The following is a 26727-nucleotide window of genomic DNA, read 5'->3' on the forward strand; positions in this document are numbered from 1 at the left end:
GTGCTAGATCCGTATCCTCAAAGCGCCTGGCACGTGCTGCGGGAGCCGACCAGTACAGAAAGGGAGTGCACAGCTTCCAGCCTCTGCCCAAGCAGACCACCATCACGGGGTTCCGTGGATAGTGACATTTTAAAGTCTCACTTCCCTCCCAACTCCTCTACTAATTCATTGGGTTTCTTTAATATTTTTCTTGGTTTTCTCCATTGTCTCATAACCCAAGTACTTTTTCAGAGTAGTTAAAAAACACACACTCACGTACGAAAATAACCTAACGTAATACAGAGATACCACTGAACTACTTTCTAGCAAGTGATATGTGAATAAACAGGTGGAGACAAAAGAGGGGAAAATACCAGCTACAGGGCCCTGCCTGGGACTGCAGGGTGCCGTGGCAGACCCTAGACTTGCAGTCTGGTGGGTGTGGGCATGCTACTTCACCTTTCTGAGCCACAGTTGCCTCATCTTTAGAGTAGAGTTCCTCTCATGGGGATATTTGAGCATTAAATGACAGGAGGATCACAGCACATAGGCACTTAATAAATATTTATTGGATTAATAAAATCATCTGATTATGGTGTGTTCGTAGTTGAGAAAACTCAGTCACTGCTCTGTACCCTTTCTTTGGAAGGGCTCAAAATGGGAACAAAATTAGCTCTGATTATTCTTTCTGGCGTAGTTAATGTGGGAAGAAAAAGTGGCTTAAAAATGATCCCAACTAAAAAAATATTTTCTTCCTTCATTACTTCCTCCAACCCTTCCTCCCAAAGTACATTCATAAATGGGTCTCAGGTGTTGGTCTGGAAGGAACACTAGTATGTAGAAAAAAGAGTTTTAGGTGTCTTGTTTTTCCTTCCCTAATTCAGTTACTTAGATCACCTGAAACATAAATATAATTCAGAGCATTTACTTAGATGTTTTTATGTTCTTATTTTCCTTTTTTTGTGTATGCATTCAGTCAATTTGCTAATGAAGATGATGAAAGTCAGAAGTTCCTGACAAATGGATTTTTGGGGGAAAAGAAGCTGGCAGATTATGATGATGAACATGTAAGTGAATCTCTGCTGTCGGGCAGTAAACAGGACTTGAGGGTGTCTGATCTACCTAGGTCTCTGCGGGAAAACAATGTGACTGAAATTTTCCAAGCCTTCATCAGCACATTCTCTGTTTATTCAGGCCCTTACTGGAATAAGGGCTTGTTTTTCCTGTTCACCATATGGCTGTATAAATCATTTATGAAATTTATTTGTTTTTTTGGAGAAATCATTCTCACCCAAATGTAATCTGCAATCATACATGCTTTCCCTTCTTTGTGTTACTTGACCTGTATTTTTTATTTTTACCAAAATCCCTGCTGAAACCAAGAGCTACATTCCATTGAAAATCACACGCTTTTATTGAAATTGAGTAATGGCTTTTAGTCACTGTGATTTTATCTTAGTCTTCTATTTTAGACCATAATCTCCTCTAAAAGAGATAATGTGAGAAAAAGAATAACCCAAAAAAGGTTCATCCTTTGGCAAATATTTGTTTATAATGCATCCCTTTTTCTTCAAGCATCCTGGAACCACGTCCTTTGGAATGTCTACATTCAACCTGAGTAATGCCATCATGGGCAGTGGAATCTTGGGCCTGTCCTACGCCATGGCCAACACAGGGATCATACTTTTTATGTAAGTGAATGGACACATCTGCATTTGATTCAAAGGTTGTGCATATCTGGTGTTCTTTCAACTCACAATCTGAAGTTTGATCTTTGTGAACAGGAATAATCTGAGAAAGTATTAGCATATTGCTCTTGCTTTCAGATAAAACAGCAACCTGAGGAATAGTCAAAGCAGTCTAATCATAGTACTTGTTCAACCAACCGGCCCTAATCCAACGGCAGAAAGTCTATGTGCTGAACCACCAGAAGTGCTGGAGCAGCGCCCCCTGCCCCCCAGGCCATAGGAACCATTTTACACAGTAATTCATTGTTCAGTGGATGCTTAAAATAATATGGTGATCTTTCCCAGAAGCAAATCTGACATTATCCCACTCTTAGGAAAAAGACCCTATCCCAAACCAGGCCTACAGATCCCTGCGTTCCCTCATCCCATCTCATGCCCCATCCCCTGTGTCCCTGGGCACCAGACACGCTGGGCACACTAGTCTTCTCTCCATCCTGTGCAGGTGCCATGTTCCCTTGCACCATAGGGCCTTTGCACATGATCTTGGAATCCTTTTTCCTTTTCCTTTTCGTCTAGTTAACTCCTCAAACCTCAGCTCAGCCTCACCTCAGTGCTGCCTTCCCTGACCTCCATGACTGGGCCAGACCACCTTATTGTACACTCACCAGTATTTTTTTTTTTTTTTATGAGGAGGATCAGCCCTGAGCTAACATCCGATGTCAATCCTCCTCTTTTTTGCTCAGTAAGATTGGCCCTGCACTAACATCCGTGCCCATCTTCCTATACTTTACATGGGACGCCACCACAGCATGGCTTGACAAGTGATGCGTGGGTGCACGCCTGGGATCAGAACCTGCGAATTCCGTCCGCCAAAGCCGAGTGCGCGCATGTAACCTATGTGCCACCAAGCCAGCCCTACACTCACTAGTTTTAATATTTTAGTGAAGTTGTCTGATTCATTTGGTTAATGTCTGTCTCCCTTGCCAGACTATAATCTCCAGAGATTTGAGCCCATGTCTGTTTTTACTCACCACATGCCTGTATCCCTAAGACCTAGCACAGTGCCTGGCACAGAGAATATTTGCAGAGTGGCGGAAGCTTATTCCTAAACCTATGCACTTTAACCAAACTTGGTCAAATGCTGCCTAAGGGTAGCAGCGCCACATAGCTGACCCGGAGGGTGGATGCCGCATCGTCTGTGACAGACAGGCACAGACATTTGTGTGCATTACATATGGCCTGGTATTTTCCAAGACACAGTTGGCAGCAGTGGAATTCTTCACAGAAATAAAGTCTGATGTTAGGCATCTGTGTGAATGCAGATCACAATCCCTAATGCAATGCTGGAGAGTTAAATAACTGTCTAAGAATGCAGCATTTATATTATAAATGTACACTATTTATGTTCTGAGCATCACTTATGATTAGATAATCACACAGCTATTTGAGGGCTAAGGATTAGGCAGGACTATAAATATTTATATTGTGTTAGTGCTTTATATTGTGTTAGTGCTTTTTCAGTGTTTTAGGTATAATATTTTTTAGCTGAATGGGTTTTTATATCAACTTTGCTTTTATAAACCATATTTGAAATAAGCTAGTTTTTTTTATTCTTTGAATCTTAATAGCTAAAGAGGTATTCATATATGTATTTGTACCCTTTTGTAATGTACATTATCTCTCAGACAAAAAGACTGCCTTCTCCTTATTAATTACACATACCATTCAAATAATTAGGGAGTTATCATAGGTCACTGATGAATAGAAAAAAATACACTTCCCCCAATCCTAGAGCCACAGATCATTCTCATGGGAGGAGAATATTCCACTTTTAAAACCGAGGGCCTTATTTCAGGTCTATAAACATGTAGCAGATTAATTTGGCCCAAGCAATTAAATTGCTAGACATCATGGGTATGTGCCTTATATCCCTGTAGCACAGACTGCATCAGCTATCTCTTTTAGTTCATAGCAAGTGACAGAGGATTTGATTGGTTTTAGTTTTAGTATTTTCTGCCAAAGCAAGTCTATGCTTGGAATACAGGGAATACTCATTATTTTTCCAGGGAACAAAATTATGTAATCTAAATTACATAATTCTTTAAAAACAGGTAAATTCATAAGGCATATGGAAAAATATATGAATAAGTCATTGATTAGACAGCTCCAGCAAACATATTTTATGGAAAATAAGAGCACAATATAGCTAGGATAGTTATAAAATTTTTAACTCCTTGTCCAAATGTACATTTGCAACATTGACTTCATCAGGAATTACCAAAGAATTATATCGATTGTGGGGAAATTGTTTAGCGTGCTCTCACTATGTAAAACAGACATAGAATAAGATTTGTTTTGAATTTCAGGTAAAGTTTAGTATTGTTCCAAAATTTATTATATAGATGCTTCTATCTACACTTTTGTTTTTGCTCTCCAATTCTTGTTTTTGGAGAAACACTGATCGCCATGTACGTGAAGAGACCACACCTGCCTATGGACACGTGGAGGGTCCCAAACCAGAAATGATTCTTTCTGAATACAACAAAGGAATTTTCCTGCACCCTATATTTACTTCTCTCTGCTTCTCTGTTACACAGGCAGTTGCCTGACCCTCTGGTTCACAAGGTGTCTTGTCATCTAATGTGAAGGATTAGTAGTAATGGAGCTCAGATTCTGCATGCTTTGGCTTCTGTATTTCTAGATTTTAGATTAAGGTTTAGTCAGACTATTGAAAAGTCCTTCAGTTATAAATGTTGATGCATATATCATGCAAATATGATGGCATATACCAATATGTTGGGTAAGTAGATACAGTATTCGCTCATTTGCTATACATTTAGCGTCTAAATTATGAACCAGATGCTACTACTGGGTCACGCTAATAAAAAGATATGTTAGGAAATTCAGGTAGTAGCTTTTGGCACATAAAATATGGTAAATTCCAGTTTGTGACATTAAAGATGTGTGGAGTTCCGAAAAGAATTTCTCAGCTTCCCCTAAATCCACATACTTTTGGAAAGATAATGATTGAAAAGATCAATGTGATACTCTACTGTTAACATCTAACATTATTATGCCTTATTTGTTATAGAAACTTTATTTTCAACTCTCTATTCCCTCCACAGAATCATGCTGCTTGCTGTGGCAATATTATCACTCTATTCAGTTCACCTCTTATTAAAGACTGCCAAGGAAGGAGGTACGCTACTCCTTAAGTTCAAGATGTTCTATTTTGATTTTCGTCAAACGGGATTTCAGTCTACAGCTCCATAACTATAGGATGATTTTGTCAATTTCGCATCTCATTTTCTTCTGACCCCAACGACATGGTCTCTCAATGTTTTTAGTTATTTGGGCAACTGAGAGGAGTGAAAGTCAACTGGCTCAGGTTGAAGCCAAATAGAAAAAGAGATTTTTGGTGGATGATGCAAATAACAGTTTTGACTTGCTGCATGGAGCTAACATGAATGAAGCCATTGCTTCTTGTTGGGAGAATATTTTAACATCTTTCATACTGGTTTTTGAGATTGCATCTTCTGGGATTATAATTTCTGTATGGTCTTTATTTACACGTTTGAGACTCCAGTGTGGAATTATATTTAGAGAAGTACTTTAGTCATTAAAATAATCTTTTTAACAAGGATATTTTATCTTTGATTGTAGGGTCTTTAATTTATGAAAAATTAGGGGAAAAAGCATTTGGATGGCCTGGGAAAATTGGAGCTTTTATTTCCATTACAATGCAGAACATTGGAGGTAAGGGGATATAGCTTTTGATACACCGCTTAAACTTTCCTAAAGAATGTTCAATAAATAAGAAAACTGTTATGGTAATAAACAAGCACTTTAAATACAGGAAAATATCTGCTTTACAATTCCTAAATTTATGAAATAAATTTCCTTAAATAGATTTTCTGTTTCCCCTTAATTAAAAATAGCAATATCTATGAATGAAATACTCTATAAAACCCAACCAATTGAATTCTAGAATTAAAATATAGAATAAAACCTTTCTGGATTTCAAATGCTATTATGGATTTAATTATTACCTTTCAAAATTAAAGCATTAGTGTTTATTTCTGTCATTGCCAGAACAGTTGATGTGTCATATGTACAATTGAATTTATTTCATAAAATTTAAAATTAAGTGTCTGAGGGGCATAGCCAAATTTTGGGGTCCTTGAGACATGAGCTTGCACAGAGCCAACCCATTGGAGACTGTCCCTAGAATTGGCTAAGGCAAAGATCTAGCTAGGCATCAGAAGTCCCTAGACCCGTATTTCACATGTCCCACTGGCTACATCCTCTTGCAGAAGCCAGACTGTATCCCCACATAGTGGCACTTATTTCCTCAACTACTTGCTTCTTCCCCAAACCTGCTATTCTATTCCTCTGTTCTTTCTTCTCTCAGTGAATGATACCAGCAGCATCCAGTTTCTTAAGCCAGAAATCTGGGTGTCAGCCTAAGCTTTTCCATTTCTCCCTAACCTTGAACATCCAATCAAATACCAACTCCTGTCCATTCTATCTTGTACTTGTCACTTGAATCTCTCCTCTCCTTCTATTCTCACCACTACAGTTCAGGTGATCACCATTTCTAGCTCAGACTGTTGCAGGAGCCTTCCAACTGGTCCCCCTGCCTTGAACATCCCCTGCTCCCATCTCTAATTCATCTTCCAGATTCACTTTCTCAAATTCAAAGCAATTCTCATTTCTCCTGTGCGTAAAATTCTTGAGTGTATCCTCGTTATTTTCTAGTAAAATTTAAACTCTTTGTCCTGACACATAAGGCTCTTCATCATCTTTCCTCTCCCTACCTTTCTGATACCTTTCCTACCAACCTCCATGTCTATCATCCATCTATCTATCTGTCTATCTCTCTCTCTCTCTCTATGTATCATCTATCTATCATCTATCCATCTATCTATCATCTATTTCTACCCATCATCTATCACTATCATCTCTCTCTATCATCTATCTATCTATCTATCCCCTATGTGTCCTGTGTCATACCATAACAAACTGTATTCAGTTCCCCTGCTCTTGTGTCTTGCATCCCTAACACACACACACGCACACATTCTCTCTCGTGGGCGCGTGCACGCACTTTCTGTTTGCTCACACAATCCATCACTTCTCTAGGCAAGTAGGTAGCAGTTCCTCTGGGCTCCCTTGGCCCTGTTGGTATGTATCTGGTCTGTTACTGTTTTTAAAAAGATATCTTAAAACTCTTGAATAGAGAATAGACTTTTGGAGGCTGATGTACCTGAACTTGAATCTGTTTCTGTCACTATCTCTGACCTTGGAAAAATCAGCTTACTCCTCCGAACCTAATTTTTCCACCTATGAAAATGAGAGTAATATCTCATCCTCAGAAGTTCATTATGAGGATGAAACAAGATAACATACCGCGCATAATAAGGGTTCAGTTCATGGTTCCTTCCTCCCTGGTTCTCGGACTCAATATCCATGTCTCTGGAGCCTTCCTGATAATTTGTTAAATGGGTATTTTTATAATTATAAAACAAAAATCTGCTAATTGTGAAAAGCTAAAACATTACGTAAATACGTAAGTTACAAAGAAATGTTTATGTAAGTCACCCTTAGAAATAACTACTCCAGGTTTTCCTCTATGCCAAATTTAACAAATATGCTATTACTGATAAAATTGGATCATCTTATAAAACTGATTTGCAGCTTGCTTTTTTATTTAACAATATGCCTTGAGTGTATTTGCATACTATTCTTTTTAACGGCTTTCAAGTTTTCCGTTGTACAAATGTACTGTAATTGGTTTACTGAAGCCCTCAGTGATGAACAGTTGGATCGTTCCCAGTTATTCACTTTTACAAATGATGCTGCAATAAATAAACTTGCACAGAGATCTTGGAAGGAGGTAACCCTTTTTGATAAATAAAATCACTGGAGTTATCTAGAATTTCTGAAATGCAGCAATTCCTTTAATAACCTTTATCCTGATAACCAACTATTCCTGCTCCTGATAATGGATAGTTGGTAAGCAGATAAATAAAATCCAGCCATATCTTAATGATTTGTTTTTATTTCTTTTCATATTTTTATATATTAAGACTGCAATACCTGGGTAGAATTTGACAGTAACACCAAGATTGTTTCATTAATTTTATTGGTTTAGGGCCACAAGCATATAAATCCCCTCCCCCACCAAATAGACTGTTGTAATTTACTTGTTTGGACAACTGAAACAATGGGACATACACATATTTAGCCCTGAACCCGACAGGCTGAGTGGCAACAGCACTGTCTGCTGCTCAAAGTGTAGCTATTGTTATGCTTCTAAATAATGAAATAAACTGTAAAGTGGATTCTGGATCAAACCACACACAAATGAAAAAAGTGTGGCTTTAAGAGGCAGTAAGACGAAATTTCGTACACCTTCCCTGAAAATGCTCTCACTTTGGTTACTCTATATGATTAGTGGTTATCTTGACCTAAGGCAAATCACTTGTATTTCTGTATTTAGCAATTCACACTTAGAACGTTTTTCTCATTCCCCTGAAAAATTAACCTTTACCACCATTATTAGCAGAATAATGTTGACATTACTCAGACAAGTCTGGATTATTCTGAATTTCAAAGACCAAACACATTAACAGCAGTGACATCACTGAAAGTCAGCAATTAATAGCTCTAAAATTGAATGGTACTGCGCTGAGCCAGTTCATCAGAAATATCTCCTCTGTTTACGCTCTGTAAGATTTACCGTTAGCCAAGGCCTTTGTAAAGATTAACCAAATAACGTTTACAGAAGACACATCAAGTATTGTAAAAAATCACTTCACTTCACAATAGAGAAGAAACACTGGCCTGAAATCAGGGATCTTATATTTTGGATATGGTCTGTCATTTTTAAGCTGTGTATGATCTTGGACATATTGAAAGCTCTCAAAATCTTTGTATCCTCAGCTGTGGAGTGAAGATAATACTATACATGCTGCTATTTCACATGGCTTTTCAGCTGGTCAAATGGAGTAATTTGAGGAACTAAACAAATGTGGGGAATTATTTTCACCATTATTACTTTTGTTTGAGGCTAAGGAAATTTTTATTTTTAAACTATTAATAGTTCAATTTACAACTTGGATACCTGCTTTAAATGTCTGTTAGCAAAAATTCACCAGCAGGATGTAGCACATGCTTAAATCTTGCGATGTAACACCTGTCAGTTTAATTTTTAGTTGAGTCTTTTGACCATGTGTCAAATAACAAATTAATATTACACTTCACTAAGTGGATGGACTTGAGGAAAGGGATGTTGCATAAATCCCTACAATTGTAGGCAAAATTGTATGTTATGCATATGTATCCATATGCATTTTTCCAGAGAGATGGTTTATAGATTTCATCAGATTTTCGGAAGAATACATGATCACACATATATCACTTATCTAGACGTTCAAGAAATTTTGCCACTTTGCATAATTTGTTATTTGGCCAAAGGGAGACTAGGATATAGAAAATAAACTCCATTGACAAAGAAAGGAGACGCTATCATCTCTTGTATTCTTTTATCAGTCCAGTATGACTCCAGCTTAGACAATCAGTGTTCTGAGACTTAGTGTGCCCCTCAGGGAGATTACAGAGGACTAAACCAGTGCCCACCTGGAGAGAGCCAAAGGGACATGTAGTCTACCCAGTTCCACCCTGCAATTCTGTCCTGTCTCTTCTGGCCCATGTTTTTGGTTGCCAGACCCTTGCCCAAGTTTCAGACACTAAAACTGGCACACTCAGTACAGGCCTTGATGACTTATAGCTAATGAGGATAAAACTTAGAAACTGCAGCTTCACTGAAAACATCAGAGCTGGATTTAACCCAGAATCAGCATTGATACTGTCAGCAAAGGTCCAGACGCAAGAGCCAGAGGGCCAAATGTCTATTTTTGAAAAGAACTTGGAAGTGATACAGAATACACATTGGGTGGCTTTTTTTTTTTCATCTGTTTGGGGGATTAGATGCTCATCTTACTGAGAAGAATGGATGTCCCAAATGCCAGGACTTCTCACAACTTTCCTGTGATTTTAGTGCTGTGTACACCACTAAGCTGTCATGTTTTCCATTTTAGCAATGTCAAGCTACCTCTTTATCATTAAATATGAACTACCTGAAGTAATCAGAGCATTCATGGGACTTGAAGAAAATACTGGGTATGTCTTATGTTCTCTCTGTAATGTCAAGTGATTCATTCTACTTGGTCTTTTCTGATCCTAATATTCTTGCCTCTCTTTCTCTTCTAGAGAATGGTACCTCAATGGCAACTACCTCCTCATATTTGTGTCTGTTGGAATCATTCTTCCACTTTCTCTTCTTAAAAATTTAGGTAAAGTCATTTTTAATTTTTCTTTTCATTTTATATTCTAATAGCTAAGCTGACTGTAGATGCCATATTCACCTTCCAGAATTTCTCTGCTAACTCCTAGGTTACCTTGGTTATACCAGTGGATTTTCTCTTACCTGCATGGTGTTTTTTGTCAGTGTGGTAAGTGATTTATTGACATGATCTTTCTAGCCTGGTGAGCATGAGATGCTTTTAGTGCCTGAGTTAGTGTCCTCATTTTTGTTCAAGCACTTCACTAGCATGAAATAGTTCTTACATCACAAGCAATTTTCCTATATTCTAATTTGGAACGAGAAAAGAAGAGTCATGTGTTTAAAAATAGTTGAGTTAGAACATCAAGGCCATTACTAATAGTATGTTCTAGACACACTGAATGTATATTTGGACAAAAGGAATACTTCACGCAGGAACGTGATGATAACCTAATATTTAGAAAGGTGGAGGAAGAAGAAGTGAGGAGTCTCAGAAGAGAAATGAGTAGGCTATAGAGTTAGCCACATCTGCGTGAATCAGCCATTTTCTCTTACAAATTCTACCCATGCAGAGAGGGCAACCACAGTGGAATTAAAGAAGAAATTCTTCTCCCTAGTGCCCCCAACACCCCCCAAAAACAAGAATTTCTTATAATATGGATGCCAAAATTTGTACAGCATTTCCCCAAAGAGGCAAAAGAGGAGGGGTGAATTTTCAGTGAACCATATTATCACTAATTTAAAGAAGCAAAAGATTTGAAATGTAGCGAGGAAATACTCGTCTTTCTCATTGTAGAGTATGAATGAAGCTTGGGATAGATTCATGCAAAATACTGTCCCCTGTGGACTCTAAAGGGCAGGGCTGCCAATCATGGTTCCAACTCTTTCCTTAGGGCAGAGGCTAGAGAGAGTCTCCATTGCCCGTTTATCTAATAGGAATCCTCAGCAGAGGCCCCTCACCTCTACCCCATAAGCCATACAGATTTTTGTTTCATTGTTTTTCTCAAAAGGCTGACTTTTTTTTTTTTAATGACTGGGTCTAGGTGATTTACAAGAAATTCCAAATACCCTGCCCTCTGCCTGTTCTGGATCACAGTGTTGGAAATCGGACATTCAACAACACACTTCCAATGCATGTGGTCATGCTACCCAACAACTCTGAGAGTAGTGATGTGAACTTCATGATGGATTACACCCACCAGAAAACTGCAGGGCTAGATGAGAACCAGGCCAAGGGCTCTCCTCACAGCAGTGGAGTAGAGTATAAAGCACACAGTGATGACAAGTGTCAACCCAAATACTTTGTATTCAACTCCCGGGTAAGTGAGAGGCCTGGGCCTCTAACGAGCCTAGCGATGTGGCCTCTGAGTTTTTATGTCATAAGCTGAGATGGCCTGGGATTGCCATCTGTGTTGGAATGCTAAACATCCTGTGTTGTCTTTGTTTTTCAGACCGCCTATGCAATTCCTATCCTAGCATTTGCTTTTGTATGCCACCCTGAGGTCCTTCCCATCTACAGTGAACTTAAAGAGTAAGGCAGCCATCATTTTAGCACTCTAATTTGCTTTGAAAATGAGCTTGTGTGTTCAAAGGTGCTTTATACAGAAGCATAGTTTATAGCTTTCTCTTCACGGAAAGTTTGTGCTACAACCACTTATCAGTAATGTGCTTTAACCAGAAAGGTGTGAATCAGTCCCCTCACTGCATTACCTGTTCTTCCACCCTAATGGTCCAGGGGAGAGGTTAAGAACTGGGGGAGGAGGAGCCAATGTCTGTAAGGATTTGGGTAGGCATGGGGAATTAGTATTTGAATTTTGGCGGAAAGAAGTGATGTTACCTAAACTGGATATGACCACACCCATGAAGACCAAAAATTATAGGTAGGGAGGCCTTGTTAAGCCACTGATGTCACTTGTGGTCAATTCCTAACCCTTGCCTACAAGACATTCACCACAGAGGTGTGCCAATATCTGGCCTTCATTATCTTATCTGTACAATGGAGACGCTAGCTAGACAACCCTGTTTCTTCCAGCTGATAGTCTATGATTTATTAATACTCTTTTCCCTTTGAGGTTGTTGACATCTACTTGGGGATGAAATGGACCTGAGCCCACTAGAACAGCTTCCCCTTTTACCCTTAGGGGACGGTGTCATATAATAATTCTCAATTTCTTTAACCCAGACATCAATAACCTCAGTCTTTATTCTCACTAAATAGCAATAACTTTCCCCGTAAATTCTGATTTACCTCATAAAATATTTTTGGAACACTTTCAAGTATTTTGATGTCTTTGATTTACTTGAAAAATCATATGTAGCAGTTATTCTAGAGGCCTGACAATTGAATTTAAGAAGCTGAGTGCTCTCTGGAATGGTTTCCAGAAGCTGTCCAGGTAACAATATCAGGCTTCCTGGTAGTCTGAACTCCTGGAAGTAGTGCTTAGCAGATTCTAGTAGGTTCTTGTCCTCATTAAATCCATCTCACTGTGAAATATGAAGGCTTTTACATCAGGAGCCAGTTTGATCTTCATGTTAATTACATTCTTAGATCCTCAGTAGACATGCTTACTTATCAACATGAAATAAACTGGTCCTCTTCTAGGAAAATGGTTGTTTCTAAGACTGAAGGTGTAGTGATTAAGAAAAATGGAAACAAATCCTCCACAGCTCTCTAAGATAAATTTAAATAAGCTATATTTCTGCACTAGAGACATGGTTTTATAATGAGCCACAGAGACATACAATCATTATTTTTTTTATTTTGATTGTAAAAAGTGATATTTTCATAAGTTTGAAAAAACAAAACTCAGTGTTCTTGTTCTTTTCAGTCGGTCCCGGAGGAAGATGCAAACAGTGTCAAATATTTCCATCACGGGGATGCTCGTCATGTACCTGCTTGCTGCCCTCTTTGGTTACCTAACCTTTTATGGTAGGTCACTGTGTCACAGTCATTCTCTTTGTGCAAATCCTAGTTGGACTGATCATTAACCCGGGTAGGTATAATTCTTTTAATTACCCTCTATAAGCAGCATGATCTGTAGATACATGTATTCAATTAACCTACTGTTTTAGCCTTGTCCCTTGACCTAAGAAAATAGGACCTGAACTAGCCTGGCTAACGGGCTACAACAATTTGTGAATTCACGCATATTTTATAAAAACCACCCCTCAAATTTAATTATTTTCCTTAAGGGATAAATTATATTTATTTGGCTTGACTCTCTAGGCCATCTCAAGCTAGAAGCAATAAGAGTGAATCCAATTGCATGTTGCAAAGTTGTTTTGGTGGAGTAACTAACTACCAAACAAATGGAAGAAAAAGTACAAAGTCCTTAAGCTGGGACTTGCTTTTTATTTACCAGTCAAATGGAATCTGGGGGCTTAGAGCATTAGGCAAATTTTCTGGCTTATCGCATTCTGTTCGGTTATAGTGAATGGTTTCCTCAGAAAAGAGAAGGACATGACAGAATTCCCTTCAATCTAAGAATGTACTACCAAAACAAAAAGTGACTATGGCCACATTAGATTTTGCCTGAAACGTTTCCTCTATGGCATCTTAACAGGACACAAAAGGAGTAGGATTCCCTTCCATGAAGCATGACCCTGTAGACTAATTTCAGGGAATCAAACATTGACCTGGTAGCCGATGTTCACACTAATCAATGTTCTCAACACAACTATATTTTTTGTATAAAACTCTCTAACATTTTGGATTTTTTTTTGACTGATATGGTAAATTAAATTGATTGAAAGACAAATTAGGGAAGAAAGGTCTGGGGGGGCACCATTTGCTTGGATTTTATTCTATTTGACTAATATTTGGCTGTTAACCAAGCACTCACTTTAGATTGGACATTAACTCCTTGCTGGTTACAAGTTAATGCAAGTCAAGTCAATACCATGGAAGGTATTTTTACCCCCCTTTGTCTGATTTTGAAGGCAGTAGTGGGAAAATCAAACTACATCTGATTCTATAAGCACCTCCATGTCATTTGTGTCTGGAATTCTGAATGAATGTGTTTTCCAGGAGGGCTGCATCTTAATGTTAGAGCAATATTCATTGGAAGACTCTGTAAAAATCATATTAACTCATTCTTGCATGTTACTTATACTGACTCTAATGAGTTTCAAAAGACAAGCAAAAACTTGAAAAAGCCCAAAAGTATGTGTATCAGTGTCATGTTGGAGTCATAACATTGAACGTGAAAAAATTAAGTTAGAGATCATTTGTTCTAGGATTTCCCTACTGGTTTTGGAGCAGCTATGTCAGGGATCCCTGGGCAGGTGGGAGCAGAGGAGGGTGGCAGGATGTGAGGGACAGGCTGGTGGGTCTTGGGCCTTTCACACCCTCCAAACAGAGCACTTCAACTTGTTATCTGTTTTGCGATGCTTCTGAAAAGCAAAGGTAGCTAGCTGGAGAAGCATCTTAATAATTTTGTATTAGCTCCTGCAACTTTAAACTTCAGGGCTGCTTTGATCACTTGAACAAAGGTCACACAGCTAATAAGCTCTGAGACAGGATAAAAATGGAGGTGTCTGGATTCCCAGACCTGGGTTCTTTCTGCTGTACTGTGTTCCCTCTGTAAAATGTCGCCATAGATAACCAATGCCAACTTGACAACACCCAGTGGACTCATTCTCTTCTTCCTCTTTGTAGGAGAAGTTGAAGATGAATTACTTCATGCTTACAGCAAAGTGTACACATTTGACATCCCTCTCCTCATGGTACGCCTGGCGGTCCTCGTGGCGGTAACACTAACTGTGCCCATTGTCCTGTTCCCAGTAAGTACATGAAGCTTTGATGAAAGAACCCTGCTTGACCCCATAGATTAGTACATGAGTTCTGACTTGATGTGGATTTAATTATAATATGAGTTTACAGTTGCAATGCCCAAAGACTTTATTATTTTTATGTAGCATTTTGTAGCCATTTAAAATGGACCATTTAATATGTAGATATAGCAAATATTTTTAGATGTTAAATATTTTTAAAGTGAAGGGAAAAAGTCACAAAATTTATTTCTATTTTCCAGTTTTATTGAGGTCAAAATTTATTTTTAAACTCAAATTCAAAAAGCAGTTCTTGAATTTCTCTCTTGTGGATCAGTAGAAATGAGTAGGAATTCATATAACTTCTGAAACTTGAAAGCCAAAACCACATTAACCTTTGAATCATATTGCATTTTCACCACAGTTTTGAAGGTATCTCACTTTTTCCCCCCAGTTTGTTGTGCTGCAGTAGCATCCAAAAGTCACCTTATTTAATGTGATTCCTTGAAGGCTAATGAGAAGGGGATTCATCTTAAGTAAATTACATACTAGAACCAAGTTTCTTGAAAAATAGTTACATTATCTGTCATATGTCTCTTCTATTGCCCCCAAAACTGACATGTGCCCTCTGCCAGACTTGTTCTGAGATGGCCCCTTCTTGGCATTTGCCGTTGGCGTCAGTCGTTCTGGAATCACAGAGCAGGGCTGGTTGCGGATATTTGGGCTACATGAGTTAAAACCACCACCTATGGATAAACACAAGTCTGCAGTCTCCTGCCAACTCTTCTCTTTTCATAAACACTGAATTTACTCATTCATTTTAGGGGGAAAAATAAGCAACACAGTAACCAGCACTGTCCTGTACAGAATGTTCCATAGGGCCTAGCCTATGAGGACAACTCATATAATGACACTGTGGTCACTTTAAATGCAGCTTGTGTGCTGAAATATTTTTTGGCACATTCCTTTCTCATGAGTGCATGAAATCAGATCCTATGACTATGGCAGCTAATATTTTACTCTTAAATAACGTCTTGCCTCTCATATATCTGAAGGTATTTCAAATGACATGCACACAGCTTTAGCCTAAAATCAGCTCCGTGGTGGGTACAAGGCAGAAGACAGCTGTAGACAGAAAGTGTATCGTGGGGTAAAATTCCAAGCAAACAGCGTCTCTGAGAAAAGAATATCTGCAGCCCTTGTTTTTGTGTGTGAAGATATCACTAACTAAATTGTGGCACACAGTAGGCACTCACATCACTGTTGAATCAAAGCATTTTATAAAAGAAATCTGTGACGTGCTTCTATATTGCTTTATTCATAAGCCCTAAATATAGTGCTTTCAAGTCGTGGTCTCAGGAGATTAATGGACTTGGCTGTGGTCATGCAGCTAGTTGGTAGCAGTTGAACTAATCCAGTGCTCAGAGCATGACACTGATGGCTGCATCATAATAATGGGAAGTGAAAGTCAGCCTTTCATTTACTAATGACCATTTCACCTCAACATTAAAAATCCAGATCTCCCCGTAGAAATTCTTCCCCTATATGACGGATAAGGCCCTGGTGTAAATCTGACCATCAGCAAGGGCAATAGTTTGTAAACATCTCCCATTAGATGTCCGTTGGAATCAGAATTGATCATTAGAACCAAATTTCAGAAAAATAACTAACCTCTCCTTTTTTATGTATTTTCACTCAACAGTAGCATCTATGAAACATTTTGTACATAATTCTGTCTTCACCCTTACAGCGTTACATTGAGATGATCTGTGTATCACATTTTCCTCTGGGTTCTAAGTCCCTGGAGGCTAGGGATGTGCACAGTGACTGATGGGCACAGGATGAGCCCAGCAATGTTTGCTAAGAAAAATGGTCTCCAAATGAGTCCTGCCTTTTCCTGAGACATATAAACTACCTTTTCTAGCAAAAGCATAGGCTACTCCCCTTGCCAACATCTGCCATGAACTTCAGTTTGTGTGAGGATCCTGGCTAAATGAACCAAGCCTCCGTGGATGTGATGGATGACATTAAAGGGGGTCCAGCCTCCTTGTCCCAGTCAAGTCCCACAAGGCTACATTCAGACACTTTTTCCCTAAAGTAATAGAAGTTGTTAGCAGTGTTTTTGTTTGTTTCTTACAATTTAGAGCCACAATGTTCAATGTGTCAAATGCTGAGTCACAGCTCAGTTCTCCTGACAGGTTTCTTTGAATTAAGAAACTCTAGACCAATAAGTTTATTGACTTTGCCTTGATATCCCCACATACAAATAATAAAACAAACAAAACCTAATCTGGATTAAAATCTATCGGTTTTAGGTATTATTTTGTATTCTTCTTCTTTCAACAAATGATAAATGGGCTCGCTTTCTTAGGAGCCCAGGAAAAGATGACAAAGGTTTTATTGGTGGTGTCTGGTTGGTTGGTTAGTTTTTCCTTTCATTACTCCATTTATTATCTTTCTTTTCTCAAGTTAGATTAGTTTTTTCCTTCTTAATGTAAAACACAAAAGTAACTGCTTGAAGTGTTTGTTGAACAAATGAATAAATGAAGTGAATTAAGACCAGCTTTTTCACTAGCAGCCCAACATTTTTTTTCCTCTTTCTTACTGTGGGGCAGGGGTGTCTATTACGGGACTGCACCTCCTTCCCAAGGACCCATAATGCCATTTTCAGTTTGTGCTTCCTTTTATGCAGTAAAATTCACACATCACCATGAAAAACAGAAAACCAAATAATCCTAACAGGTTTATCAAGAACATACAGACTCAAATTCCACCTGCCACCCCTTTAAAAAAAAAAAAAGTCACGTCTCAGATTCTCTAGCTACTTCTATTTCATTTTGTCATAGTAAAATCATTCTTTTCACGTATGTTGCCTTTAGATCTCCTGTTTTGAAGCAGATGTAGAGATAGGCATAGAAATATGGCAGATGATGCTGTGAACTGGAATAGAGTGGCGATCTATGGGTATTTCCAACACTCTTGTCCTAAGCAATCCTGCAAAATAAAACTGATTCACTTCTAAGCAATAGAATTGTTTTTTTTTTTTTTTTAGAGTTCAGAGCTTAGGCTCCCACTTTTCACTCTGCCTCTGTGTTTCTAACTTTCACATTGGGTCCCCACGTTAAAACACAGCACCTCCTAACAGACTCCTTTTCAGAACACTCTCCCCGGAAATAGCAGATGTTTTCTCTAGAGCTGCATAGAACTGTTCTGGAATCATTCTGGGTCAGAGGCCATGGCTGTTGCTGGGGACTTCTTCCACTCATAGCATCTGACCCACATTTTCAGGTTCTTATCAGTATGCATCAGTAGAGAAAAGGGCATTTAAACGAGTGGACCAGCAGGCAACGCTTTGTAGGCAATAAGCCAGGGTTGCCTCGATCCTGATATAGGTAAATAGAACTGCTGAGGACCTTTTGATCCCAGGCTCACCCCTCAAGGCAGCGTTTTAACATGGAATGACTAGCAAGTTCCCTTCTATTCTTTTCCACTGCCACCTACCACCACCAGCAGCCTACTTGCTCCCTGTTGCTCTCTCCAAGAATGCATTGGCAACTCTATATGTCTTCAGTTCTATTTTGGATTTTGTTATTCCTTATTCACTCCGAGGAGCAAGCTTTCTCCAATTACTCCAACCATTACTCCTGTAAACTTTCTGTATTCTTACATCATTAGGCCAAACCTGAGTCTTTCTGAGACTCTTTCTGAGACTTTCTGAGCCATGAGACCTTAGGAAGTTGCATTTACATTCGGACGCCATGTACTTATACGGTTGCCTCTAACTCAGCTTACTGAATTAAATGCAGTATTTTAACAAAAGACTGAAAAGCACATACATGTGCCCTCTGCCTAAAAATAATCTGTATTCTACTTATTTATTCTGTAAGTTTAGCACTTCAGACAAATAAATCCTTAAGCACTATGTATGTAGCATAGAAAGCTTATGATAAGCCTACCCATTAGAAAAGTTTGGACAACACTGAATATGCATTAATTGTAGGTCATAATGTAGAATTTATAGGCTGCTGGGAAAACGAAATCAAACCATTTGCTTTGCTCAGTCTACTTTTCAGAGTGAGTTTCATAATTTTTGCCAATTCAATTTTTAAAATCATGTACAAACTCACTCTTACACCATTTCCAGAGACTCTCTGGTTTGCCGTTCTGGAAATGAAGTTGCCTTTTAAACCTAAACAGGTGGCTTTAATTTTTGGTGGAGTGGTATGAAAGGGACGACACGTTAGACACTGCAAGCAATTCAGCTTGAAGCTTTTGTCGTTCGTATGTGTGTTTCAAAATATCATTTACATTTTCTCTCCTTGAAATGAGTTCCCATTCCACACCATTAAGACACTTGAGAAGTAAAATTTGAGAGTGAAAATCAACCCCAGCATTTCTAAAAATGTGAAGTCCTAGCTTAACTGACGTGCTCACCTATTGAAAAACCAATAGACTAAAGTGTCCTCTAAAAGATTCCAAAAGATAAGAGTAATTTCAACTTTGTTCAGCTGTTGAGACATAAACAGCACTCCCTCCCTCTCTCTACTCACAAGGATCTTTTTATCCAGTTACATCAGAGTAACTTGAGCCACTGCTGCAAACGGAACCTCTTGACCCTTCACCTAGTTATTTCAGCCGCTGAAATAGGCTGAAATCTGTCAAGGACCTCCGGGGGAGGGAAAAGATTCATTCTGTTAATTTAATTCAACATTTATTGAGTGCCTGCTGTGTGCAAGACACCAAACTAGAAATTTTGAGGAGTGTTAATATCATCAGGTCCTGTTCCCTGCCCTGTGCATATATAATCTGTTGATGGGGGCAGGAGTAAAGGGGAGAAAGAGAAAGGCGTAAATACAAAGAGTATCATATTTTTTTAAATATCGGTTGGCAGAAATGTTAAAGAAAATGTAAAATTAAAAAAACCCAAGTTTGGAAAAATTCCGTTCACAATCACGTGCAAATCAATTCAGTGCTTGCCCTTCATACTTGGCCCAGTCTGATGAGACATAATTAGAAATCAACAAGGGTTTGACTGTATCTCTGAATTATATATCTTACCTGTTATTTTGCCTCTTTCTGACTGAGATTATTTTTAAGAAAAAATTCTGAAAGCTGAGAATGTAAGCACAAGACGTATCGCCAAGGAAAAATGGCACTATCTCAAACATGAAAAATCAGCATCAAGGCTGCACAACGATATGAATGTGCTTAATACCACTGAACTGAACACTTCAAAATGGTTAAGATGGTAAATTTTATGTGTGTTTTACTACAATAAAAAAATTCAGAAAAAAATGAGCACCAAGATCTTTTCTGGGAAAAAAAGAAAAAACAGAAAATGCTTTAGAGGGGTGAGAATATTTGAAATAGTAGATAAAGTCAAAAGCAAAGCAGTGACCTTGCCTTTGAACTTTGTTGCAGATTCGTACATCAGTGACCACACTATTATTTCCCAAAAGACCCTTCAGCTGGATAAGACATTTCCTGATTGCAGCCATACTGATTGCACTTAATAATATTTTGGTCATCCGGGTGCCGACTATAAAATACATCTTTGGATTCATAGGTAAGTTTCAGAAAGGCTTTTATTTAGTCAACTCAAGCTAATACCTCCTTAAAGGGCAGACAGGGACCCAGAGCTGGGAGATCAAGGATCCCCAGTCCATCTCAGCTCACAGGATTCCTATTAGCCCAGCTGGGCTCCAGCTGCTCACTTTCCCTTCCTTCCAGGTGACACTGCAGGTTATTCACAGGATCAGAAAATGTTAGCGCTAGGCTACCTTATAGTTCATCTAGTCCAGCTGCCTTTTCTGACAGATGAGGAAACTGAGCCCCGTAGAAGTCAAGCCATACAACTTGGAGGGGACCCAGGATTTGGACTTAGGTCTTAACTCTGCATCAAAAAGTAAAGAAGATAGGTTTAACCTACAAGATGCTCTCTCAGATCTGTGAGTATCAGCTGAGCATTAAAGGATATCTTTAAAGGAGGAAGAGGAGGTTGACTTTGTAAAGCATATTTCCCTTAACTATGTGTCCTGTTAGTATATTTAATTTTTCATTCTGCTGATCTGAGGGATTACTCAAATTTAAAATACAATATAAAACTTTGAAAAATTAGGTGTAAGCAGCTTGAGAATTTAGAAGTGGGTAGGAAGGGTGTGCGATGGGTTCAGCCTCCTTAGTATGTATTTCTATTACTAATTTCCTGTAAATTTGTAACATTTAGCCTTTTTATTGTTTATTATGTGTTATGTATACTTAGTCTGCAGCTAAAGTTAGGCGCATTTTAATTTTCTTTATCAACGTATTTTCTTTGAATAAGCCACCAAGACGAGCTTATAGAGCTTTTACTGCTAGGGTTGGGGTAGCTTTAGATTTGGTTTCTTTAAAGAGCGTGCCCCTGAGCCTGAGCGTGCCTTGCTGAGCCAGACCTGCTGTGTACGACATTGACCTGCCCTGTGTTTCTCTCCTCAGGGGCTTCTTCTGCCACTATGCTGATTTTCATTCTCCCAGCAGTTCTTTATCTGAAACTTGTTAAGAAAGAGCCTCTTAGGTCAACCCAAAAGGTCGGGGTAAGTAAGGCTTGCAATTTCCCCCGTTATGAGTTGCTCTTTGCCAACTTAGACTAAAGCAGAAAATGCATGTGGTTCAAAAAAATGAATCGATGGATAAGAACCAAAAATCAAAGGTGGGCTGGAGCTCTCTGGCAGAGAGAAGAGGGGTAGATTTCTGGTATTCCGATGATTCCAGGATTTCTTCCTTTCGAATATCAAATATCTTAGGTTGAGTCCTTCCTACCTGTCAAATGCTAGTGGAGTTTTCCCACAGGCATACATGCGCACCAGTTTGCACCCCCGCCAAGCCATTGCTGCACTGTCTACAGGAAATTATGCAGGAAGGATTTAGGCTCCCTAGCAGTGTTATGAAATAATTTCAACATTTTGGTCTCGTTTGTTAGGTTTGTAAGGCGAGAAAAATGATATTGCTTTTTTTCCCCCTCTGCAGTACCTTGTTATCCCCTGGTGTGAACTAAGATCCAGAACAGCACCATTCGTTTTCCAGTTAACCTCTCTAGATATACAATACAGTCTTATTAAACTAGAGAGTATATGTTTCTTTTCTGTAACAGTACTACGAAAACATATACTAGAGATAATTTTTTTCCAGTAATTAAATATTATCAATGACAGCTTAATAAAGTCTTATATTAAGACTTGAAATGAATGCCTCTTACTGCATTACCCTGAATTTTTCAAGAAGTCATTCACCTCTTGGGATTGTTCAGGGATTTCAGGACAGTTTGATATCAAAAGCTCCTCCTATCATCTCAGCCCCACATTTCCAGTCTATGTAGTCCATCTTAGTTGGACTTTTATAGCAGTGTCACCTTGGCAAATTACTTGTCCTGCTCGTGACCCATTTTCAATATGGCAAGATGTAAAAACGAGTAAAATTATCTCCTAGATTCTTTATAGTGAAAAAAATTTTAGCTATTGCTTCCTCATATATAGAATTAGGTGGTTGATCTGTGTGGTAATATATAAGTCCCCTTCTAGCATTAAAATTCTGAAATATTGTGTATTACATACACACACATACATATATACACACTTTGGGTTTTTTTCAAGGAATATGCAACATATATTGGGCTTTTGTTTTTATTTGTTTGCTTTATAAAATTTAATACTACTCTTTTATGACCTGCCCTTTTTCACCTAAAAGATTGTGAGTACTGTTTAGGTCATTAATCTTTTTCTACCACTTGATTTTAATGATCACAGAATATTCCATCATTTTGATGTACCAAGTCAATTAACCATTATTCTATTTTGAACATTTTGGTTAAATCTCTCCACTGTATTCACCCTCTTTCCCCAACAAAGGTTCTAAATTGACTGAACTGCTAGGCATGGGCATCTGAGCTATAAGAATAATACAATTAATATGCAAATGAGATTGCAGCCTTAGGTAAACAACTTATAAAAGCAAACCATGCTAAGTATGGTTCCTGTGTTCCCTAACAAGTTTTCTCTAACTTACAGGCTTTAATTTTCCTTGTGGTTGGAATCATCTTCATGATTGGAAGCATGGCGCTCATTATCATTGACTGGATTTACAATCCCCCAAATTCCAAGCATCACTAACCCAAGGGAAAATACTTTCTTTTTCTGTTGGAAATGGTTGCAAATTATGCTCCAAAAGACATTTGAGTTATCTTTATTGGAACGTTATTCATAGGTAATAACAGGAAGATTCCAAAAATGTTTACTAGTAACATCACCAGTCACCTGCAGAAGAGAAAATCATCATTTTTATCAAGAATGGCTGTTTATATGTTTAAAATCTGTGGTGCACATTTCTCCCCAGGTTTTACTACAGCAGTGTGAGATGATGTATTTTTGCTGCTGGACAAGCAGAATAAGGGTAACTGCATGTATGGTCATCGGATAATACCCTTCACCCTCCCCCTCCCCTGTTCTCCCCCCAGAAAAGTACTAAATACTTGTATTCTCAGAACAGCAAACAAAAGTTCCCTGGTGGCAAAGCTATCACCACTAAATTCCTTCTCCTAGTCTTACACCAAATACCCTGGGTCTGTTTAATAGCAGAGGCAAAAGGCATGTCTTATAAACTGTCCCTATAAGACACATGAATGATCGGACACCAGGCTAGAACATCTTATTGTCAACAGTAAAGGAATATTTTGCCCACCCTGTTTGTGACATTGAATTAGTGACTTCTTCATTCAATAGATGTTTTTATAAATGTTAAAACATCTTACTAAACATAGAGAGGGGCTTTATTTAAATTATAGAGCAACAGCAAAAATAATGCTTGTAGCTAAACTGCCTGTTCTGGAGTCATTTGCTTTTTAATGTTATTCCTCGTCCTTTTGTCTTACTTTGTCATTGAACAATGCCCTCCCTCTCGTCTTCCATTCTCATTCAGAAGTTTTAGAAGACCACGATTCATGTGGAGATACACTACCCAGTATTGTTTGATACATTTTTATTTGATAAATATTCAGTGCAGGAAACTGTGATTGCTATATGTTTATGTATATAATCTTATTCTGTAGTCATCAGAATTTTAATGTATGGTACATTTGATTTTTATTTTTTACATGTGTAGTTTTCTCTTTTCACAGTCAAAACATTTATATTATTGGGGTGGGGGGCAAGGAATTAAGTTGATGAGCCCAAAAATCCATTTGTATGTATCTGTCTATTGGGGATATTTTAAATTTGAGACCTAAGTTATATATAGTTCAGTAATGCTCTTCTTCAATGTTTACAATAACATCATAATCGTCTGTAAGAGAATAAGTTCTTTATTTGCAAATAATTATCAATACTAAGGTTATTCTTTTAATTTATCATGTCTAAAATAGGACTTAGTTTATTTTAGCTTGCACAGCTGACATTCATTTGCCATTTAATACAATGTTGAGTAGTTCTCCATAAAAATAAAAGTGCTAACACTACAAAGAGATGCAAACTAATATTCTTGCTCACTTCTACAACATACTTACACGAAATGGATTTAAAAATTAGTACTCACTGCCTAAAATTTCCAGAGTTTGCTACTATTTGTTTTCAAATCAGTAGCAAGAACATTGGTTGTATATTTTATATTTTAGTAAAGCCAATTATGAAATACAAGTATGATATAAGTATGATAATATTAAATCATATTTCAATAGTTTTTCTGGAATGTGCCTTAAGAAAACATATATTTGTTTTATGTATTATTTTCTAGAGGCATAATACTGTAAAACGGTGCAAAGCTATGGAAATTGAGCATTACTAGAAACTATCATAACTTTTGAGTTATTACTACTGGAAAAAATTTGCCAAATATCATCTTTAAGATATATTTTCATTTTCATTCATCTAAAGAATGTATCAAAATAGAAAGGGAAAAAGGTACCTTCTGAGTGTTAAAAAAATGTTTAATCTGGTTGTATTTAAATGTAAATATCAAAGATTAATCCAAAACATTGGAAAACTGTAAAATCTGTATATATTTTGAATGCTTTACATTTGAAATGACTAACTCAAAAATATCAACATGTGTAATTGTATAAATATTCAAGAGCAATAATATGTGCCAAATAATAAAACACCATTTTGTTCTCATGGCCATTTTCTGGATTAGAGTTCATATAGACTGCAGGGCAGACATACATATGGTATCTTGTATTGGTTAATTTAACCCCATTTATAAACAGATGAAATTTTTATTTTCTTATTTCATTTATAAGATGGTTCAATGTATTGGGAGGCTTTTTTTTTTATTACAGAATGTGTATATTGGTATATAATAAATGAACTTTTCAAATGACTAAGAGGTGATTTTCTTTCTATTGTTGAAGGCTGTGAATTATTTGCACAGGAAAAAAGTTAAATCCAAATATTGTCTTTCCTATGTTGGTATATGTTCCATTTTTATTGTTACTCTTGACATATAACTCATATCTATAGCTGTCCAAAAAATAGTTGCCATCTTATTTTGGCAAAATACACAGCTAACCCTAAATCATTTTTATTTTATGTCATCACATATTTACCTCCTAGAATGAATGTAGAAGAAATGAGTCTCTTTGTTGTTAATTTGGGAGAATTCATTTACAATGAAAAAAACAGAAAATAGAAGAAACACGAGAATAGTAAAAAAAGACGTGGAAGACTTGAGAGAAGGGAAAACAACACGGGAGTGCCGAGGATTGGGTAGAAAGGGACTATTAGTGGGATTGACAGGTCAAATGGTAAGTGTATGCTTCACTTTCTAAGAAACTTCCAAATAGTTCTCCAAAGTGGCTGGACCATTTTCATTTTCACCAGTAATATATATGAGTTCTGGTTGCTCCACATCCTTGCCAACATTTGGCATTCTCTTGTACTTTATAGCCTTTTGAGTGTGTGTATGAAATGGTATTTCATTGGAATTTTCATTTCCATTTCCCTGATCACTAGTGTTATAAACTTTTCATGTGTTTAATGGCCATTCATGTCTCCTTTTATGAAGTGTCTATTCAAATCTTTTTCCCATTTTTAAAATTAGGTTGTCTTTTTATTGTGAATTTGTCAGAGTTCTTTACATATTCTGGATACATGTCCTTTGTCAGATTGCAAATATATTTTCCCAGTCTGTGATATGCCTACTCATTTTCCTAAAGGTGTCTTAATTACATCTTTCTGAGGCCAGATCTTTATAGCTTGAAGTTCTGCAATTCCTGTCTTACTGGGATAAGATTAATTAGAATGGTCTCGTCATAATTAATGTTTGGATTTTCAAATTTGGAGGGTAAGAGTCTTCTTTCTTTCTTTTTCCTCTTTTTTTTTTTTTTGTTGGTATACACTTTTGCCTTGTAGTTAGCTTTATTTAATGTATGCTAATCTAGTTCTTGTTTTATACAGATATTTGATTAACAATAACTTTTTCTAAGTCACTTTGAAGCCTGGTTAGGAAACCCAGTACTACCTAGATAGGCCCAGGACGTCAAAAACCCTTTCTGGCTACTTGTAATCAACTTTATATTAGTTTTCTCTGCTCTTGTTACAGGGACATATAGATGAAACAGGAGAAATGACTCCATTTGGTTCTTACTTACCAGCTTGGAAGTTCTGGCATTTTCTCTTGACCCTGCATTTTCCTTCACATGCAAAAGCAGTTTGCATAGCCTTGCTTCTGTAGCATGCACCCCCATGACTATCTTTTTCCAATAAAAAATTTTGTACTAATTATTCAATAGATAGTGTTGAAGAAACTGATTGAAAAAATTAGTTTAGAGCTTTTCTTCACACCTCACACCAAAATGAAAAAATTCAATATGAAGGCCAAAATCAGCAGACATTTTTTCTATTTTTGGTGAGGAAGATTAGCCCTGAGCTAACATCTGCTGCCAATCCTCCTCTTTTTGCTGAGGAAGATTGGCCCTGG

At 37.6% G+C, this 26727-nt stretch overlaps 1 protein-coding gene across 2 annotated transcripts in view; it reads left to right on the forward strand.

Annotated features, from left to right (window-relative positions):
• The window catches only part of SLC38A4 (solute carrier family 38 member 4), a 68724-nt gene extending 43601 nt beyond the window's left edge, over positions 1-25123 (forward strand). For both annotated transcript variants that reach the window (XM_058558437.1, XM_058558436.1), the window contains 14 exons: positions 956-1046; positions 1555-1670; positions 4793-4866; positions 5331-5423; positions 9770-9851; positions 9942-10024; positions 10125-10183; positions 11058-11333; positions 11466-11545; positions 12843-12943; positions 14672-14796; positions 20206-20350; positions 21259-21356; positions 22827-25123. In XM_058558437.1, the coding sequence (XP_058414420.1) occupies positions 956-1046; positions 1555-1670; positions 4793-4866; positions 5331-5423; positions 9770-9851; positions 9942-10024; positions 10125-10183; positions 11058-11333; positions 11466-11545; positions 12843-12943; positions 14672-14796; positions 20206-20350; positions 21259-21356; positions 22827-22928 (1525 nt within the window). In that variant the 3' untranslated portion in view covers positions 22929-25123. The remainder of the gene's footprint in view (positions 1-955; positions 1047-1554; positions 1671-4792; positions 4867-5330; positions 5424-9769; positions 9852-9941; positions 10025-10124; positions 10184-11057; positions 11334-11465; positions 11546-12842; positions 12944-14671; positions 14797-20205; positions 20351-21258; positions 21357-22826) is intronic.
• Positions 25124-26727: the final 1604 nt, after the last annotated feature.

This window comes from Diceros bicornis, chromosome 17 (genome assembly GCF_020826845.1).
Source record: "Diceros bicornis minor isolate mBicDic1 chromosome 17, mDicBic1.mat.cur, whole genome shotgun sequence".
In the NCBI taxonomy this organism is placed as follows: Eukaryota; Metazoa; Chordata; class Mammalia; order Perissodactyla; family Rhinocerotidae; genus Diceros; species Diceros bicornis.